Source organism: Pituophis catenifer, unplaced genomic scaffold (assembly GCF_029215685.1).
Source record: "Pituophis catenifer annectens isolate HBS135680 unplaced genomic scaffold, rPitCat1.0.hap2 SCAF_2, whole genome shotgun sequence".
In the NCBI taxonomy this organism is placed as follows: Eukaryota; Metazoa; Chordata; class Lepidosauria; order Squamata; family Colubridae; genus Pituophis; species Pituophis catenifer.
In genome coordinates this window covers 136,233,854-136,249,232 of record NW_027256882.1, presented here as the reverse complement: position 1 = coordinate 136,249,232, position 15,379 = coordinate 136,233,854, and the positions used below count along the sequence as shown (strand labels likewise).

Genomic DNA, 15,379 nt, shown 5'->3' with positions numbered 1-15,379 from the left:
AAAAATATTAATGTATAGTATGGTAGTAATTTAATATTACTACTATACAGAAAGTCCCAAGAATCCTTTCTTGACATTTTTCTCTTTTGTATATATTCTTTAAAAATATATAAATTTACATGTTAGAAAGCAGGAAAAACAACAAACCAAAGCCCTCCATGTTATTATTTTTACATATTAAAAGCTAATTTCTTGAGCCCTGGGAATCTAAACCAGAACTGCAGGACTGTTCCTATTTATTCCACCAAGTATGGAGAGAGAAACTATATTCTATTTTTCTCTCTGTCTCTTTTATTAGCTTTTTTCTAAGGACTCCCAAAAAGGTATATCATGACTGGATAGGAAGTAGGCTGAAAGTAACCTAGGATCTAAGAAATTTCATATTTCAATCCTTCCACCCCTCCCAAATGAGAGGCTCCCAATCTGCTTCAGAATGCAGGCAGAGAGTTGTAAGCTACAGAATATTGATTTTCACCCTAATTTTTATATAATATTCATAATCTAGTGCACTGAACCACTTCTGTGGAGTCTTCACATTTGAGCTGTGAAGTCAATCCATTAACAAATGGAGAGATACAACATATTTCCACCCTAATTTTCACCATGCTTGTTTGGAAATGGAGCATCACTCAGACTGGATTTATTCACTGTTTTTTTAAGGGAAACCATATTTATTCCATTGTGCACACAGAAATGCTTTCACAATGACTAATGCATCAATAAATACACTTTGCCCTCAAACTCCTATCTAAAAAAAGATAAGACACACACAAAAAGAAGATACATATTGACAAAGAAAGGTAGCTGTTATTTAAAAAAAGACTTAAAATATGAGCTTTTAATGTGATACAAATTTTGTAATAATCAGCTCTAATGCAGATATAATACTGTAAAGGTCCTTAAAGAAGAAGTTGGTCTTATCATGATAACCTGAATGGAAATAGTACAAATAGATGAAGGGCTCAAAACTAATATTTTCAGCTGCATTGTGGAATAGCCTGATGAAAGTAGCTTCTTAACAAAGCAGGTTCTCAAACTTTGGATCTTTGACTCAGGTATTTAGAAATTTTATTTCTACATGTATTTATTTAACAAAGTATAAAACTACCAGTAATCCTACACACAACCCACATTAACTGTTGGTAATGTATTGGAAAAGTTGAAAACAAATATGGCACAAGACACTAATATAAAATGGATCATATCATTCTGTAATAGTAGATCACATTAGACTGAATCAGACCAAGACAAATCAAGCCATACTTACTTTTCAATGATAGCCTCTTTCTGTCTCAACTGGTCTATAAACCTATACTCAGCCTGATCTAATTTCATTTCCAAAGTTTCCTTATTTGTCTGTAGTTTCTGGATTTGATTTTTCCATCTGTGTGTTTGTTCAACATGGGCTTGTTTCATTGAAACAATCACTGCCTCCTTTTCTCTGGCAAAGTGATCTATTGTAGCATGCCTTTAAAAGAACACAAAAAGATAGTTTTTACTTGGGTGCTGCAATCCTTGCTACTAGGGGGAAAATTATAATACTTAACGTACATACAGTAAAACTTTTCAAGTCTATACATATGGGAGCCAGGTCTGATCACCTTGCCTTTTGAGGATCTCGAATCACACTTGGGCTTTGGGATTATGATGATAATTAATAATCCACATAAAAACATAGTAATCAGGGATAAAATATAGTGGCATATTTTAATCATAGTAATATAGAACTTAACCAGTATGGTAATGCTAGCATTGGAATTGAAAACAGGAGCTTAATGTAATATTGATCTCTTCCTCCTGAATATTATCACAGATGAGACAAAATTGCATGTCTGTATACAAACTGCAATACAGCAGTATATAAACAATTGTTTCAACCTCTTCTGAAACACAAGGCCAACTAGTCTTTCATGGTTGCATAGAAAAGGGAGACTGAACATCTGCAACTTGTCATCTCTTTAACATATGCTCATCCAATGATGAGCATATGTTTCGTTCAACCCTATGAATGAAAGTCAAGATAATGTATTTTCTTTAGTTTTTAAATACTTAGATCCCAATTAAGCTTTGGTAAATTAGCTAAACAGGATTACAAAAGTGCTATGCATATTCTCCAGATATTGTAAAGAGATCAAAGTTAATACCTGAGAAACTAAATGTTGCATAAACAATGTTTTTAAAATAAGCATTTTTGGAAGATTGTCATGCAATCTGATTTCCTTAATAAAGTTTTTTTGTTTACCTCCTTTTTTTCTCTTGGTTTTCAAAAAATAGAACACTAAATAAGATTGATGCTAGGGAGCAATAACCAGTACAGAACTGAAGAAGCTTCTTGGATGAGAAGCAAAACGTTTTCAAGGAAAAAACCCAAGAAAGTCCTGTTGCCTTTTAAAAGGCATCTTTGGGAATGCTTACTATTGTATTGTATTGTACTGAATTGCACTATACTGTACTCTTATTAGATGAAAGAGCCTGGCTAGTATGTGAAACCAAAAATATCAAACACTCAATCCACAGAAAATTGACAACTGACTTGTACTTTTTTTTTTTTTTTTTGCTGATGTGGAAAAATTCAGTCCTAAAACTGCAACATGCACACATTTTCCAAATGCTAAAATAGTGAGTTCAGCAAGAAAAGCCTTCAGACAAACTAATATACTAATCGTTTGTTTTTAAAAGTAGAATCTCCCACTTTTAATGCAATGAATGCATTCAATGTACATAGTATATTTATAAAGTAAGGGCATATGTTGAAAGAACTTACTTTCTCTCAAATGTTTCTTTTTCTTTTTCCCAGCCAAGCTGCACTGAAGCAAGTTTACTTTCTAAATCCTGTATCCTACATAGTCAAACATTGGAGAAAAGTATACTTTATACAAAGAGGCAATGCATAAAATTATCAAGCCTTTTATGAAAAGTTTGAAGATAAGTATTTGCCAAAGCATATTTTAAGAAAATTGGGATAAAATCAGCAATTTTCCGATACAGAATAAATCACCTTCAAGATTAAAAGGTTCAAGTTGCACAATTCAAATATATACCATTTCCCCCAAAATAAGACATCCCTTGATAATAAACCCAATCGGGCTTTTGAGCGCATGGCAGTAAGGCCAAGTGCTTATTTCAGGGTTCAAAAAAATATAAGACAGGGTCTTATTTTCGGGGAAACACAGTATTATTACACTGGGCTAGACCCTTTTTAGCTACATGGTTCCTATACAAAGATGAAATTATTCTTCCATTTTTGTATCTTACTTTCTCATCTTAATCCACCTAATGAATATCTCACTTGGCAAAATAAATTTTGGGCTCAATTGTGGTTATAAGTTGAGGACTACCTGTAATGTTTTTTTTTATTTTATATGAGGAACATTAGTTCATACACAGCAGATATGAAAATGAGTATGTCTATTCTTTGCTGTAGTAGAAATATATCATCTAATTGTAAGAAAAAAAACATTCAATACTATACAAACCTATCTGAATTAGGTATTATACAAGTCAGTCTGAAATTGTCTGAGTTTATGAGCATAAAATATACAATCTAGGGTTAGTATTTTGACATGGGATTAAGGTGAACTAACTGTTTAGCTAAGTAAAAGATATGTATGGATTCTAGAGGCATGCACAAACTCAGAGACATCTTAAACTAACTGCTTTGTAATATATTTTAATAGCCTTTATTTTCTTCTTCCAGGTACAAGAAAAGGAGGAAGAGGAAGAGAAAACAAGTAAAAACAGAAGGAAAGAAGGAAAATCAATGAAAATATTTTCCCCCTTTTTTATGAGTGGAATGATACAGTACTGAGCATCTTTTATGGCTGTAGTATCTTTTATTTCCCAATCTTTGCCTCTAACTTGTTTTTCAAGCTCCAAATTAGCTGCTTCTGCCACTTTCAGTGAGTCTGCTGCTTTCATTCCAGCTTCTTTCAAAGCCTCTAATTCTTTGGTCAACAATTTCACCTTTCAAAATGAAAGAACAAAACAGGCTATTAAATATTCCCCAAAAATTTAAAATAGAAAGTACTATCTGTTACATATGTATGAACATAAACACACTTTTATTTGAAATGGATTTGAAACATAAGATAGGGTAGACAAACTGAGGGTTTTGTATATGTCTTCAATAACCATTAATTAAGGCAGATTACTCAGTTCAGAAACAACATTAATTCCAACTGTGGCAATGTTAGACACTGTTACATCTGAATTAAGGAATAAAATAACTACTTCTTTGTCACTCATTCAAAATGGTGGACTAATAGGGAAAAATATTGTTTCAAGGAACTACTCCTTAAAATAGTTCTCTTTACATTACTTCTTAATAGCTGAAATAAGTTTGCCTATTTATGAAAACAGAGCATGATTTCAGTGTATCAGAATAAAAAAGTGAGAGTAATACCACAACATATGCTATACTATGCATGTTTACACTTGATGGCAATTACCTTAAGTTCATGGGACAGAACTAAGTTGCTCATTTCATCTGCTTTCTGTCGAAACTCATGCTCTCTTTTTTTTATTTCTGTGTCAATTTCTACAAGAAGTTCCTGAAATAAAACACATACAATTGTAATAATATTATAATCTTATAAAATAATACAGAATAAATAACTTTCAAGGGCTTACAAATTGTTTCTTTAAGAGTGTTACAGTTTATAATACTGTATATTAAATACATGGAGATGTTTTTGTAAACTAGGATTACTAGTCTTTTCAGCTTCAGCAGGCTGAGGATTTTTTCGGGGTGTACGTGGCTGTTTGGGCTCCAGCGTACCATAGTAGAAGAAAAAGAAAGACACCGTATGTCATATTGCTAAACAACAGAGAATATTTTACAATTATTTTATTTATGCTGCTCTATTACAATTCTATCAATTAGTTGTATATTTCAAAAATATTACTATTTCTATGTATGTGGCTATATCCCTGTTCTCTGGGTTTTATTATTCATCCATATGTTTGCTAGGTTTATAGTTGTTTATATTTTTTTATTATTGGAAAAACCTATAAGTAATTCTTTGAGATATATTTTTTTCTTTTCAAAATATTTATACATTTTTAGATACTATAACAAGGATGAAATCAATTGCAGAAAGTAGTATACAGTAAAGAAACATGTCAGTTAATACTTAAAACGTCTTAAGTTAGCCAACAGATCTTTTTAATGTTACAAAGCTGAAATCCTGAAATCAGAGAAGCATTGAGTGCTGGCACAGGCCAGAGTGTTTATTTAGCCCTGGCAAACTGTTTTTGATTTATAGTAATGACCTTCCTGAAATTCAAGGTTGGCAAATTTAGCACAGTGTTTTGGCTGTACCCCTCTGTAAAGTATTTTACACCATCTTATTTTACTAGAAACAATTCTACCAATTTTTTTCAAGAGAATGATGCCATGTTAGGAAGTAAAGCACATATTCCCTAATATATAAAATGATAAAGTTAATTCTAGTTATTCCCACTTCTATGTATATCTTTATTTGATGTAAGATGTTTAATAAAATCACATAAATTGAACTGCATGGTGATAGAGGGAGGGAAATACTGAGAACAATGAATGCATTCTTTTTGTTTACTGGAAGGAAAATATAAATGTTTCCCTATTCAAATAGATTGTTATGCTTTCTGTACCTGTCTTTGCAAAGCAAGTTCACCTTCAACTTCCTGGAGCTTTCTCTCCAATTGTTCTTTCATATTTTCATATTCCTGATGATAATGGCTGATGTCAGAATCTTTCGAACTATGAAATCAAGGAATTAATAATATAAAAAGCAAATACTGATCTGTCAGAAATATATTTCTCTTTCCATTCCAGTGTAATGTCTACATGAAACTATTGGGTGAGGCCACCTTGTCAGTACAGGGTTTAAGTATTATCAATATGATGATGATATACAACTATATATTTGTGCCCTAAGTGATGCTGTCAAGTTTTTTTCCCCAATGCCTAAAGGCTGTCAGGATCTTAGTGGGAAGGAACAGTCTTTGACCAAGTGGCTGTGACTTTCCATTGGAACTGGAGACCTCCTATCCTTATCTCTGGATGAAATGCCACTCCCTAAGACAAACAAATGGGTGTGCAATCTTGAGTTCTTGTTGATTATAGCTGGCAGCTGTGGCCAGTTGGTATTTGCAAATCTATTTTGTATCCAGTTTTATCTTTTTTCTGAATCAGGAGGTATGTTTGTAGTCACTTATGCCTTATTCACTTCCCAGTTGGACTACAGCATGTGTATAAGGGTCCCCTTGAAAATCATTTGGAAGATGCAGCTAGTCTAGAGCATATTATGGGCAATTTTGGGTGCACCATAATACACCTACAGAACATCACTGCTACATGAATGCACTAAAATCTAGATCCTAACAGTTTTGCAGATACAATTCATAGTGCTGGGTATCACTTATATAGCTCTATATGATGTAGGCCAGGATACCTGAACCATCACCTGTTTCTAATCATTTCTGTCTGTCCCACCAAATCTCATGGGGTGGACATGCTTCATTCTGTGAAATAATGTCATCTTGTGTGACATAGGATGCATGCCTTCTCTGTTACAGATGATATGTAAATGCAGCCCTCTACACTTTATTCAATCAGTTTGGAATGAGAATTTGGTTAATATATTCAAGAATTGGGGTCATATGTAAGCTACAGGTTGTCACTGGTTAGGTCATCCCTATGCTAGAATGCATTTTGTTAGATCTGCTAAGGTCTTATTTGTAAAACATGTGTAATCCAGTCAGTCACTAATTGTTGGATCTCTCTACCTGTGGTTCTAACAACATAAGTTATATAGCAACTAACTCAAAAGTTACCATTTTAGGAATGTAAAGTCCACATCCATTTTGTACAGGAACATTTCATAATTTCTGCTACCACTACCCAGTGACAAAAAGAACCCAAAAATAAAATAGACTTTCCTCCATGTTCTGCTTCACATAAGAACTTGAACCTCACATTCATGCTGAACTGCTTCTTGCTCTATCTTCTAGTAGTTCCCACCATTTCACATCTTCCTGCAATATGGGTATGTAATACAAAACGTAAACTATCAAATGGAGCACTGAAAAGCCAGCATGTTCAATTGCTGTTAGAAAGCAATGAGTTCTACAAAAGAGAACTTGTTTTTCTCAGCCTATCTGTAGCCCCAAATCTCTCCTTTTTTTTTTTTTTTTTGAGAATTGAATAGAGAGGACTAGGCAACTGCCACACTTAGAAATGAATTAATGTACTATGTTTGTGTGATGTGAGACTGGAGAACAACTAGGGGAGTTGGGATTAAAGTTGTTTTTACTTAGCCTCAAGGCTAACTGGCTTTAGATAATCACATGACATACCCCAGTCATAATTCAGTTAAATTTACATGAAATGAATTTATAGTTTATGGTCTTTTGGTAGCAGTAATGAATGAATTATTCTTACTACATATATTGTCAAAACTTCATACTAGGTATGGCAGCTCAGCTTCTCATTTTCAAGCAGACTCAAGGTTAGGGTAAATAGATTTATTGTCAAGAATTGTGAAACCATTAGAGGTATACAGTATTCAGAGCAAAAGCATGAAAAGTGCTTCAAATCCACTGTGAGTCTGCTCGCTGTATCTGTTGGCTACTGTAATTCTATCATGTGAATTTATATAGTCAGGCCATCTAGCCTAATGGAATAACTGTCAGGCCTTGAAACCATATTTTGCATTGGATCTTCAGGTCTGTCACATTTACTGCTGTGAGGAGGATTGTATAGAGCAGTGGTTCTCAACCTGTGGGTCGGGACCCCTTTGGGGGTCGAACGACCCTTTCACAGGGGTCGCCTAAGACCATTGGAAAATACATATTTTCAATGGTCTTAGGAACAATTTTATGGTTGGGGGTCACCACAACATGAGGAACTGTATTAAAGGGTCGCGGCATTAGGAAGGTTGAGAACCACTGGTATAGAGCAAGGACAGCGGTGAAATACAATTACCTTTGCTACCGGTTCGGAAATGTGAGCACGCATGCTTGCTACTCTCGTGCGTGCACCTCTCCTGCACATGCACAGAGCCTTCTGCGCATGCACAGAGGGTCAAAAACGGGACATAATGATGTCCTGGTGGGTGGGCGGAGCCTCCTGCTGCCGGCCCTACCGGCTTGCGCAAGCCAGCTAGATCCGGCTGGATTTCACTACTGAGCAAGGGTGATATATAGTCATAATAACATTCCTTTCTCAGAGAGTCAAGGACATCTTGCCCTACACCTGGAGGGGTGTGGCTGGGAGGCATCTCCAGTTGGGATGGTGCTTTGATTGGACTGTATGATGAACTTGTGGGTGCTGGGCAGGTACTTGGACTTTCTTTTGGGTGGGGAAAACCTGGACGCTTTCAGATTAGGGTTTTCCCAGATGTGCCAATATGACATCTCTAATAAAATGGAACTTTGAGGAACTTCAGGCCTCGGAGTCTTTATTGGTTGGGGGTGTTACTTGGAACCCTGACAATAACTGTGTGACTAACATAACAGAAGCAAATACACCCACACATCCCCTCCACATACATACACACACACTAATAGAAAATATTACAATAAAAATACTAGGTAATCAACTTGTCAATCAGCACAGGGCAAAAATATAAACCAGTCTCCAATATCATTCTTTTAAAAAGGGTTTTATTTTTTTTTTTGATAGAACAACAGGGTCAGAGCCATCTAAACTTCAGGGGTGAAGCTGTTCACAGAATGTTTGGGGCCAGCACAATTCCATGCTACTTCCTTACTCTGCCCATATCCATTTCATCGGAATATAAGGGATTACCCTAGAAACTTCTTTAATCATACTGCCTGCTACTTCCTTATTCTGTCTGTATCCATTTCATTTTAAAATAAGGGATTATCCTAGAAGCTTCTTTAATCATGCTAAGATTTCTGGGGCAACATTTTTTTTAAATAAAAAAGCTATTACATGTATAACTCCTTTAAATACTATTTTCAGTGAAGTTCCAGCCACTCTATTTGGAGTGACACTTTGGGGAGTTAATTATGATTGTTTCTTTCTATCTTTATTGTTGCATTGTGGTTTTAATTAATTAATTAATTAAATGTGTATTCTACAGTATTTTATTGTGGACATTTTACTTGATGTATTCTATAACTCTTGTAGACAACTGGTAGCTGCTAAAATGCAATGACATACATTTAATGAAAAAATAAATCCATTTATTAAATCCATTTAATAAACTATTAAATAAGGAAAGGGTTCAATAAACAGCTTTTGGAGTTCATTCCAATCCCTTTATCATCGATTGTATGTTTGACTATATGTATGCACTGGAAGCCCAGGCATGACTTAGCGACGTGGAAGAACAGAAGAGGATGGCTTACAATGAAAAACTCAGCAACGTTCCAAACCACTGTCCAATTTCATCTTCTAAAGGGATGCAGTGCGGGAATTTTTTCAGCAATTCTCCACAGCTCTACATCTAATCCAGCCCATGTCAATGCTAGTTATTGCTTTTGTTGTTTCATTTCTATGTGCCAATTTCATCCCATTCTGCTCAGTTTTCCAAGAGCTAACATGAGACCCAACTCTTTAATTTATACTCTAGAATTTATTTCCAGTGCGCCACTGGGTTGGAAAGAATATAAAAGCTCTGCATTTAAATAACACTTTTTAACAATGTCATAAGAATAGCAATTTTAACAACATCTCTCACCTGGAAGAGTAAATATTTTTCTACCTTTTACAGCGAATACCTATAATTTCTCTACCATAAAATAATTACCTAGGAGCTTGTCGAAAGGAAGAAAGAAGAATAGCAATAGCACGTAGACTTATATACCACTTTGCAGGGCCCTCTCTAAGCAATTTACAGAGTAAGCATATATTGCCCCCAACAATCTGGCTCCTCATTTTACCAACCTTGGAAGGATGGAAGGCTGAGTCAACCTAGAGCCAGTAAGAATCAAACTGCTGGCAGTCAGCAGAATTAGCCCGCAATACTGCATTGGCTCTCATGGCTCCTTATCATGGCTCCTTACTAGACCCTAAAGTTCATACTTTGTTAGGCAGAATTGAAGAACAGTCTTACCATACCTGTGAAGCTGTTCCAAGGCTAAATGGTGTTCTTTCAGTTTCCGCTGATATTGATCTTTGAGAGCTTCTTGTTTTTTTGTTTCCTGAGCAAGTGCCTCCTGCAATTTATCCACCTGTATTCTAAGATCACTAACTTCTGCTTGGTTAGCATTTTCAACCATTTTCAACTGGATGAACAAGGTATCATAGCGCTCCAACTCTCTATCTCTCTCCTCTAGGATTTTAAGGTTATAAGTGAAATCTTCTTTTAAACTGTTATATTTCCTGTGCATTTCCTGAAGTTGTTTTCTGGTTTCTTGCAGTGTAGTTTCCTGAAAATGGATCTGCCGAGCTTGTAATTCTTTCAGTTCTTGTTCTTTACAGATAAGAAGTTCATTTAAATCTTCCTCTGCATATAACATTGTTGTTCCTGAGAAAGAGGATACCTTAATTAAAGCAGAAAAAGGCACTTTATCAATTCCATCCATCATTCTGGTCTGTACATAATATCTGACATACATAATTGTATTTAGCTTATACAGATATGGACCAAAAAAAAAGGGAATAATAAGTAGTAACTGATAACTAACATCAGTTATTTTACAAAGAGGGTGATTCCAAGTTGGCCACAGTTAAAACATCTAATGAAAATCTGTAGGTCTACAGTACTTACTGCAATGTTCAATGAGAAAACTGGACTTTTGGCAACTTCAGCTGGTCCAAAGATTCACTGCTATTATTGATCAACCTTGTTTTTAGAGGCTTCAGTTGTTCTATCTTGTTCCTTAGTGCAATTTAAAGTAATTGTATTTTAATCTGGAGTCATATATACAGTAATTTGGAATCTGATTTCCTGACTAACATCAGTTCCTTTACATGAAGCTCTCTGCCTCAGTGAGTCTTTTTCTATGGTCTTTCACTCATCTTCAGATGTTATATAGATGTTTACTATAATATTGTTTATATTTTTACATTTTAAATATTTTAAGCACATAACAATCTACCCACATTATTGATACAGAATGTGGCATTTTTTTTGTGTCACATTGTGAACATATAAAGCCAGGTTTTCAGATAAAGCAACATGATAAAATATGATGCAGCACTTCAATGTTTTCTTTTAATACAGCTCTAACTATTTCCCCAAGACATTAATAGAAACTAAAACCAAGTATTTTCTTTACCACTCAGTTCTATTCTATGCTTTCAGCAATATGGGTCTGTAGGTTCTCCCCTAGTTGACAATAGAAAAGTCATTTTGCAAAGCAAGAGATCACTTTTAATCATTTATGATGGGTTGAACATCATGAATATGTCAGACAAGAGAAATATGGATCTACATGCTAGAGAGAATAAGTATTTTATAACACTGATTATACTTTAAAGAATAACAAACAGAGAGGGCTCGCAATCTGGGTGTCCTCCTGGACGCACGGCTGTCTTTAGAAGAACATATGACGGCCGTGGCCAGGGGGGGCTTTTATCAGGTCCACCTGATTCGCCAGTTGCAGCCCTTTCTGGATCGGGACGCCCTGCGCACAGTCACTCATGCCCTTGTTACCTCCCGGTTGGACTACTGTAATGCTCTCTACATGGGGCTCCCCTTGAAGAGCACTCGGAGGCTCCAACTGGTCCAGAATGCGGCCGCGCGGGTGGTTATGGGTGCAACCCGTTGCGCCCACGTGACACCCCTCCTGCGCGAGCTGCACTGGCTCCCAGTGGTCTTCCAGGTGCGATTCAAGGTGTTGGTTACCACCTTTAAAGCGCTCCATGGCATAGGACCCGGGTACCTTCGAGACCGTCTTCTGCCACCAATAGCCTCCCACAGGCCAGTTCGCTCCCACAGAGAGGGTCTCCTCAGGGTGCCATCGGCCAAGTCATGTCGGCTGGCGACACCCAGGGGGAGGGCCTTCTCTGTGGGAGCCCCAGCCCTGTGGAATGAACTGCCCCCGGAAATTCGTAAGATTTCTGACCTCCGGGTATTTTGCTGCGCACTCAAGACCCTATTGTTCCGCCAGGCTGGGTTAGCAATATAATTTTAAATTGGATGTTTTAAATTTTTGGGGTTTTAAATTAAGCCAAATTTATTTAATATTTTTAAATTATTTTAAATTGATGTTTATTCTGTTTTTAATTAGGCTGTACACCGCCCTGAGTCCTTCGGGAGAAGGGCGGTATAGAAATAAAATTATTATTATTATTATTATTATTAAGGAGAGAAGCAACTTAGAACTAAGGAGAAATTTCCTGACAGTAAGAACAATTAATCAGTGGAACAACTTGCCTCCAGAAGTTGTGAATGCTCCAACACTGGAAGTTTTTAAGATGTTGGATAACCATTTGTCTGAAGTGGTGTAGGGTTTCCTGCCTAAGCAGGGGGTTGGACTAGAACAGGGGTCTCCAATCTTGGCAACTTTAAGACTTGTGGATTTCAACTCCCAGAATTCCTCAGCCAGCAAAGCTGAGGAACTCTGGGAGTTGAAGTCCACAAATTTTAAAGTTGCCAAGGTTGGAGACCCCTGGACTAGAAGACCTTCCAACTCTATTATTCTATTCTATTCTATTCTATTCTATTCTATTCTATTCTATTCTATTCTATTCTATTCTATTCTATTCTATTCTATTCTATTCTATTCTATTCTATTCAGAGCTCCAGATATTATTAAAATCAAACAGCTTAAAAAGGGCAGGATCATGTATGTCTTTCTACACGTTGCATAAATCTATACTAAATGTTAGCAACTTTTTCTTGTTGCGAGATGGGCAACAGGTTAAAAAACTAGTACTGACTATCATGTAACGTGACGAAAAATAACCCAATTTCTATATGTTTTATTCCAACTAGATTAGACTGGATCCAACTCTCATGTGGACTGTATTCTCAAAATTTGTTTTTTAAAATTCAAAAATAGGACCTTTTACACACACACACACACACACACACACACGCACACACAGAGGTTATATATTGAAGCTTTACGTATGTATGTATATATGTATGTATGTATGTATGTATGTTGTATATCAAACCACTAAATTTAACTAACAGGCAGATATCAAGAGATTTAAATTTTAAAATAGTACATTCTTAATTTTCTCTGCTAAATAATATAAAATTTGATGCTAGCCATTTGCAAACTGATATCAAGGGCTTTAAAGTCTTGACATATGCCTAACTGCTGGTTAAATTTAGTAATTCAGTTTTTATAGAAGACCTTTCTAATAGTCTCAAGAGAACAAATTAAAGCAACATTATTATCAGTTTTGTCTTTTTTTTTCAGAATGAGAATGGTATGGGGTTGTCAAGAGGCAAGCTTTTCTTTTCTTACAAAACCACTGTATATATAAATAAATAAAAAGTAAACGTAACAATAAGGATTTAAGAAATTAGAAATGGGATCCTGCCATACTAAAACATATGAAAGCTATACTAATAAAATCAGTGCTCTATTTAGCATTTGTTATCATTTTCCAGCCATCATAACAGGCACAATCCTCCAACATTGTATAAGTTTTTGCCAGACACATCTGGCACATCTGATGCTTTAAAAATATAATTTTTGTTGTAGTAGTATCTCTACATTTATTACCAAGATGAGAAATAAAGAATATTGCTAAAATTCTACAACTCAATTCTACTTTGGTGATCAATTTAACTGAGTTGTTATTTGTTGTTGCTGTTTTGCTGCTGAACAGATATTATTGGTTAACAATCAACATTATCGCCAGTTTGATCTAGTGGCTAAGGTGCAGGTCTTGAAAACAGGGGTATATGAGTTCTATCTAGTACCACCTTCGGCATGAAAACCGGCTGGGTGACTTTGGGCCAGTCATTCTCAGCTCAACCTACCTCACAGAGTTGTTGTTGTGGGAAAAATAGGAAGAGGAAAGAGTACAGGTAGTCCTCAACTTATGACCACAGTTGAGCCCAAAATTTATGTTGTTAAGGGAGAAATTTGTTAAGTGAGTTTTGCCCCATTTTACAATTTTTTAAAGTGAATCACTGCCGTTAAATTAGTAACACAGATGTTAAGTGAATCTGGTTTCCCCATTGACCTAGCTTGTCAGAAGGTTGCAAAAAATGATCACATGACCCTGGGATACTGCAACCATCATAAATGGTGAGTGAGTTGTCAAGTATCCAGATGTAAATCACATGATCCTGGAGGGATGCTTCATAAGTGTGAAAAATATTTGTAAGTACTTTTTCAGTGAGATTGTAACTTCAGTCACTAAACAAAGTGTTGTAAATTGAGGAATATCTGTATTAGGTATGTTTGCTTGTTTGCTGCCTTGACTTATTTATAAAAATAGGAAGGAAGGAAGGAAGGGAGGGAGGGAGGGAGGGAGGGAGGAAGGAACTCAGTTTAATGATATAGTTCCCCTAAGGCGTATGTGGTTGGATCACAATGAGCAGAATCTAAATATTTAATTGTAAGAGAAGGTGGGCAGCCATTTCACAACTGATAGACACAGTTTCCATTTTCTGGGAAAGTTAGGGCTATAGCAGATGGGATAATAAAGCACATGGAACACATAACACTGAACACACATAAAAAAGGAAGTGAGGAAAATATTTGAAAGAATAAAAGAAAATATACTGCATGTGTTTATATATACAGTTGCAGCAAAACTTTCTCCTAAATATTAATAACAACAAACAGACACTATAAGGCAGAAATAGCTGAAAGAGACTTCACATACACAAATATACAAACGGGAAATTACACATTTATTACAGGCTAGGGGGAAGTCTGACACTACATACAAGTTTCTAGGATCCAGAGAGTTTTCTCTATCCAGGAAAAGCTATGGTTTTATTACAGTGGGACACTGATGCCATATGCAACTATAAAAGAACACCGCGAGAGATACTGCAAATTAAATGCAAAACACCAACCTTTGATTAAAGGGAGGCCGGTGAACGAAGTCAACGCCTCCAACTGAAGGGTCCTCAGAGCTGAGCGGGGACGGATTCCTTTAAAGAGTTCCCTTCCCGTAACATCACCGCCCAACAGAGTATTCTCTTCAAAGCGCAGCAGGGTCGTCGCGACGGCGGAGGCCTCGTTTCCATGGAAACTGTAACGATTGGCACGTCCCGAAAGCCTTTCCGGCAGAGAACAGATGCTCCGGATTCTTATGACCGCCAGTAGTTGCTTCCCAGCCACGAGACGCCCTTTCTCCGCGAGTCCTCGTTGCATTACAACATTGGATTCTGTATTCTTTTGTTATATAATGGATAGCCAAAGCAGTAGAGCCAAAATAGAAGTCGGCAATGGGGAATAGCGGATGTCAAAGCAGTATTATTTTCAGTGATGGGCCAGCAGATAG

General features: G+C 36.2%; 1 protein-coding gene across 1 annotated transcript in view; it reads right to left on the bottom strand.

The window, feature by feature from the left end:
• Positions 1 to 15,122, bottom strand: part of CCDC57 (coiled-coil domain containing 57) — a 64,085-nt gene extending 48,963 nt beyond the window's left edge. The window contains 8 exon segments of the mRNA XM_070934661.1: positions 1,268 to 1,468; positions 2,765 to 2,839; positions 3,806 to 3,963; positions 4,449 to 4,550; positions 5,632 to 5,740; positions 10,070 to 10,478; positions 14,949 to 15,101; positions 15,104 to 15,122. Coding sequence (XP_070790762.1) covers positions 1,268 to 1,468; positions 2,765 to 2,839; positions 3,806 to 3,963; positions 4,449 to 4,550; positions 5,632 to 5,740; positions 10,070 to 10,478; positions 14,949 to 15,101; positions 15,104 to 15,122 — 1,226 coding nt within the window.
• Between the last annotated feature and the right edge of the window lie 257 nt (positions 15,123 to 15,379).